Source organism: Euleptes europaea, chromosome 1 (genome assembly GCF_029931775.1).
Source record: "Euleptes europaea isolate rEulEur1 chromosome 1, rEulEur1.hap1, whole genome shotgun sequence".
NCBI classification, from domain to species: Eukaryota; Metazoa; Chordata; class Lepidosauria; order Squamata; family Sphaerodactylidae; genus Euleptes; species Euleptes europaea.
The window spans coordinates 174,400,140-174,406,139 of record NC_079312.1 but is presented as its reverse complement, the minus strand read 5'-3'; the positions used below and the strand labels follow the sequence as shown (position 1 = coordinate 174,406,139).

Genomic DNA, 6,000 nt, shown 5'->3' with positions numbered 1-6,000 from the left:
GAGCATGGTGAGCCCAAGCGAGGCACAGATCTAAGGAAGAGAAAGGGTTGTTGTTGTTGTTTTAAAAAAGGGCTCTACTACGGTGGGAAGAGAAAACAGGGAGTAGCTGGCCACACCTCTGAGCAGAAGCCGCTCGGAAAACACAGCAGGACTCCGGAAAAGTTAGCGGGGACTCTGCACGCAGCATGGAAGATGAATAACCAAGCAGGGAAGGATGGCAGAAAGGAAGAAAAGGATACTGCTCCCAAAAATACTCATGGATACCGGTTCACCTGGCTCAACAGGTGCGCTTTCAATACACCTCCCTGCCAGGAAGACTTCCACCCCCAGCCAAAGCCAGTAGTAACTCGAGGAGGGGGCAGACAATATGGGAAGATTTCAAACCCAAGTGAGAATAAGCCCATCTTTCAATCGACCAAAGTCGCTCTCTCCCACCCCGCTTGCAGATATGCAAGAGTGCAGAAGACGGCTAGACAGACAGCGGCCCGTATATGTTCCTCCCCCTTTCTCCTTCATGCTCCTTTCCTCCCCACCCCTCCGCCCAATCGGGTTGAAGCAGGGTTGGGCTCCCTTGCAGACAATACTGTATGCTCCCCGCGACTGGAGAGGGCAGAGCACGGGGGACCCTCTCTTCATAGATATTTGTAAATATAATATTTATCATATTCCGTTGAAAAAATAAAAACTTAAAAAATGAAACGAAACACCGTGCGGGTATGTATGTGTGTGTGTGTGTGTGAGAGAGAGAGAGAGCAAGGGAGGGAGGGTCTATCCCAGCAGCGGAGGGTTATCAGTTCCCGGCCATCTGACGCCAGGGGTCGGAGGCGCTTATCCTCGGCTCCAGGGCGTTGTGACCCCCACCCCACCGCGCCCCTGTGAAATTCCCAGCACGAGTCCTCGCTCCACAGTTCGACACAAAGAAGCCGGCAGTTGGGGTGTGCCCAGGGTGGGGGAGCTGGTTTATTTTCTGCCCCAACAACCCAGATCCAAGGGGGTGTTCAAAGCAGCAGGCTCGGTCGTCCATTCTGCCCGTTCACTGAAAGAAAAGCACAAAAAATGATTCAGGTGCGTTTCGCCTGTGCTCCCCTCTCTGGAAACGTCGCCCCCAATGATCCTCCGAGTTTGCCTGCACTGTCTGCCGTATCTTTTAAAGTTCCCTTTCTCACCTGCAAATTCTGTCCTTCTGCCCATTCGTCACCATCCTTGTATCATTTAAGACAGTTTCAGAGGGTAGCCATGTTGGTCTGCAGCAGAACGGCGAAATTCGAGTCCACTGGCATCTTGGAGATCAACCAGATTTTGGGGGTATGAGCTTTAGAGAGTCCAAGCTCCCTTGGTCAGATCAGGGAGCTCTGACTCTCAAAAGTTGACACCCCGAAAATCTTGTTGGTCTTTAAGGTGCCAGTGGACTCAGACCTAGATCTCATAGCAATTGGAAGTGCTCCGCAGTACTAGTACCCAACAAAAGTAGTCGGTATTAATCCGACTGAGGCTGAGAGATCATGGCTTCCCTATGGACCCCTAGTGAACTCATGACATGGGTGACATTTCAAAGGGGACTTCCTGATTCACAAATAAACAGGGTTTGTTTGTTTGTTTGCACTGTTGTCCTTTTCTGTAGCCCGAATAGTACGGCAATGTGAATTGGATGTCTCCGCTGCGCGATTGCTTTATATTCTGTAATCCCCCTTGAGTCTTGGGGAGAAAGACGGACTATAAATGAAGTCAATAACAAAGAACTCAGGGTGGCATGAGTAGTCTCCCCGCCTTCGTTTCACCCTCTGAGGTGGTTTAGGACGAGGTGGGCCCAAATTTGCCCAGTGAGCTTCCAAGGCAAAGCGAGGATTCGAACCTGGATCTCCCAGATCCTAGCCCAGCACTTTAACCGCTACCCTAAGCTGGCTCTCAGCCACCATACTGCACCGTCTACATTCCTTTTGCCACCTTGAGCCCTCCCCCTACTTCCCCACACCCTATACCGCCTCCCCTGCTTCCAATCCCAAACAATACATCATCCCCAAAGGGATGTGTATCGGGGCAAAAGGTAAGAGCTCAGATGGGAGTGAGGGGAGGGGGAGGTTGAAAGGGCTACGACCGTGTGCTGATGTGGGGGGGGGGGAATGCCGCATGTCATGCCGAGAACAGGAAGGGTGCTGATGGAAAGGGGAGGGGCACAGATACCTGACTCGGCGGCTAAAATTCAGTGTCCACTACCTGGAACGCGGCGCTGCCTGTGGGAGAGGAGAGACTGTTCACCACTCGGCCGCAGAGTATGACTACGAGGACTGGACACTGGACAGTTAATGGGGGGGGGCAGGGTTCGAGACAAGGTGTGTGTCCTCTTCTAGAAGGTATTTTGAGAGGAGAAGGAACAACAGGCAAAGAGGCTGCTCCTGAGATATCTTTTGTGCTGTTATGTGAGGAATATGTGATTTGTGAAGAGGAGAGAGCTTTAGCCAGGGCAAGCCCGAGATATTTTGGGGGCCATATTAGAAGATCTGAATGCCATCCTCTTCCCGTTAATTAATGTCTCTGTGTGAAGTGCCATCAAGTCGCAGCTGACTTAAGGCGACCCCGTAGGGTTTTCAAGACAAGAGCAGTTCAGTTGTGGTTTGCCATTGTCTCCCTATTCAAATACTTGCCAGAGTGTGTGACTGGCCCAAGATCACCCAGCAAGTTTCTATGGCAGAGTGGGGATTCAAACCTGGGTTTCCCAGATCCTAGTCCAACACCTTAACCACTCCACCACACTGGCTCTCTGTTAATTAACATGGGGACACAATCCCCTCAAACGTCCCCCTGTGCCTCACTGTGATAAATGGGGAACTGTGCCCCACGCGACATAAGAACGTAAGAAAGGCCCTGCTGGATCAGACCAAGGTCCATCAAGTCTAGCAGTCTGTTCACACAGTGGCCAACCAGGTGCCTCTAGGAAGCCCACAAGCAAGACGACTGCAGCAGCATTATCCTGCCTGTGTTTCACAGCACCTAATATATTTGACATGCTCCTCTGATCCTCAAGAGAATAGGTATGCAGCATGACTAGTATCCCTTTTGACTAACAGCCATGAATAGCCCTCTCTTCCATGAACAAGTCCACTCCCCTCTTAAAGCCTTCCAAGTTGGCAGCCATCACCACAACCTGGGGCAGGAGTTCCACAATTTAACTATGCATTGTGTGAAGAAATACTTCCTTTTACCTGTTTTGAATCTCTCACCCACCAGCTTCAGCAGCTGACACCGCGTTCTAGTATTATGAGAGAGGGAGAAAAGCTTCTCCCTGCCCACACTCGTTGTACCATGCATAATTTTATAGACCGCCTTCTTTCCAAGCCCTGAGCATTTTAACTGCTCCTCATAGGGCAGTTGCTCTAGCCCCCTGATCATTTTGGTTTCTCTTTTCTGCACCTTCCCAAGCTCTGCAATATCCTTTTTTAGGTGTGGTGACCAGAACTGTACACAGTATCCCAAGTGTTGTCTCACCATAGATTTGTACGAGGGCACTATGATAGCAGCAGATTACTTCCCTTCCTGTTCAGCTGCCTACAGATGCCTCACCCTGGCCTCTGGCTTTGGGAAAAGTGAAAGATGGCGGGCAAAAGTCGGGAGAAAGAGCAGGAGCAAAAGTGGGCAGGGCTTGATTCCCAGTGGGTGGGGCAGATGGGAAAGCGGGGCGAGGCTCTTGAGGAGAGGCAAGAGGTTGCTCACCTGATTCAGGCAGGGAAGCCGATCTCAGCCCCGTCTCTTTCTGTAACTGAATCTCTTTTAGTGCAAATATTGATGTGGCTGCAAAAAGAAGACGGAAAACGAGAAACGCTCAGCAAGCGGGACAAACGCCTTTTACTGGATACACTCATCCAGCGGTTCCCAAACATCTCCCAGGGCTCCATTAAGATAATGGAAAGAAAAATAAAATAAATGTGACAAGGTCTCAAAATTGTGATTTTTTGCAGCCGTGAACTATGTGTAGGTAAGTATTGAGTAGAAATACTGCCGTCGTTCGGTTTAGTATATAGATGCCAGGTGAAAATTAGTGCTCCGTGACAAATTTCTCTCCTGGAAAATGCTCCATGAGTCAAAAAGTCTGGGAACCGCTGGACTAGTCTATAACAGTTCTTGAGTGGGAATTTGAATAGCCACTAAAAACAATCTCTACCTCTATCTCTATTCAGGGGACGACCACCATATTCTTAAATCAAAGATATACGTTTCTAGTTGTAATCAGGGGTTCCCCAACCTTTCTGAGCCTGCGGGCACCTTTGGAATTCTGGCACAGGGTGGTGGGTGCCGCCCAAAAAAATGGCTACCTTACAATGGCTGCTGAAGGAGGCGGAGCCAGCCACAAAATGGCTGCTGCAGTTTACCTTCAGTCACGCCGTGAAGATCCTTGTGGTGTGGTGGCAGCTGCTGCCAAAGCAGCGTTTTAAAAAATCTACACAGCCAATCAAACCTCCAATGGCCAATCAGAAGCCTTATTGGGCAAAAGCCCCACCTGGCTTCTGCCACTTTTTAAAAACACCTGGACACCAGGAAAGGTGTCAGTGGGCACCTCGGTAACCATAGGCATCACATTGGGGACCCCTGTTCTTAATCCACATTTTTAGTCACATTCCCAGCTATGCATGGTGTGGGATTTTAAGTTTTTTTAAATGTTCCCCTCGAAGTTGAATGTTAAAAGTTCTCTCTCCGGTTTTCCAAATTCAGGCCAATTATGAATGTGTAAAAACGTATTCCAACTTGAGTCTGATCTGTACATTTCTCATCAAGTTTTAATGCGCAGAATTTTAACCAATTACATAATACTCATAATGCCAGGACGGCCAACTCTTCAAAGACTTTTTGTCTGCTTAAATTCAAACTGTGAAAAGTTTATAAATAAACATGAACACATGAAGCTGCCTTATACTGAATCAGACCCTTGGTCCATCAAAGTCAGCATTGTCTACTCAGACCAGCAGCGGCTCTCCGGGGTCTCAGGCAGGGGTCTTTCACATCGCCTACTTGCCTAGACCCTTTAACTGGAGATGCCAGGGATTGAACCTGGGACCTTCTGCATGTCAAGCAGATGCTCTACCACTGAGCCACGCCCCCTCCCATCATCAATGTATTAACAGCATCAATGTTTTAACAGCATCTCGACATACAGCCCCCTTTTGAGAGCAAGGGAGGTGTAAGATATCCCTGATTGGCAAAAAGAAGTGCCATCTATACTGCACTTTGCTTGTGGGGATGAAGCCTCAGCTAGCAATTGGCTCAGTGGGTGTGATGCTACAGAACACTTATGAACATTCCAATAGCTCAGGGAACAGCCCTCAGCAGCCAAAACAGTCCCAACTTCTACGGGAAGGAATACATGTCAGTTCGGCTGAGAATGAACATTCGCACAGGCCTGATGGAAGGAGGAGCCATCTATGGAAGGCAATGGACTGGAAGTCTGCTTGGGAGGCGTCCCAAGAATGGTGGGAATGTAAGAGGCAACGATCCAAGAGACGGGGTGACTGAATGAAAGAGTAAGACGTGGACTGTTGTACTCGAAACAGAGCATGTTGTGTTAGTTTGAGGATTTACTGGAGATGGAGGTCTAAGGAAATGGCTGCAGAACGTGGGCTAGAGACGTTATCATGTAGGCATATAGGGTTATCAGGTTGTCTCTGAGGGGTAGGGTTGCCAGCTCCGGGATGGGAAATACCTGGAGATTTGGGGAGGTGGAGCCTGAGGAGGGCAGGGTTTGGAGAGGGGAGGGACTTCAATGCTATAGGGTCCAATTGCCAAAGTGGCCATTTTCTCCAGGGGAACTAATTTCTATCACATGGAGATCAGTTGTAATAGCGGGAAACCTCCAGCTACCACCTGGAGGTTGGCAACTCCACTGAGGGGGCTTTTCTAAGAGCCGTAGGGAGAAGTGGTGCTTGCTGTTGATTCCATTGTCTTTACAGCATTGTGAGCCCACAAACAAGAACATAAGAAAGGCCATGTTGGATCAGATCAAGGCCCATCAAG

At 49.2% G+C, this 6,000-nt stretch overlaps 1 protein-coding gene and 1 non-coding gene across 3 annotated transcripts in view; both read right to left on the bottom strand.

Moving 5' to 3' along the window:
• Positions 1-754: 754 nt before the first annotated feature.
• CDK16 (cyclin dependent kinase 16) overlaps positions 755-6,000 on the bottom strand; it is a 77,985-nt gene continuing 72,739 nt past the window's right edge. Inside the window, exons 16-17 of one of the 2 annotated variants that reach the window (XM_056859168.1) lie at positions 3,709-3,786; positions 755-1,036 (exon numbers count right to left, since the gene is read on the bottom strand). In XM_056859168.1, the coding sequence (XP_056715146.1) occupies positions 999-1,036; positions 3,709-3,786 (116 nt within the window). In that variant the 3' untranslated portion in view covers positions 755-998. The remainder of the gene's footprint in view (positions 1,037-3,708; positions 3,787-6,000) is intronic. The other variant, XM_056859176.1, reaches the window with a different exon arrangement.
• Positions 5,020-5,091, bottom strand: TRNAV-GAC (transfer RNA valine (anticodon GAC)). Its single transcript has one exon. It is a non-coding gene; the product is annotated as a tRNA-Val (tRNA).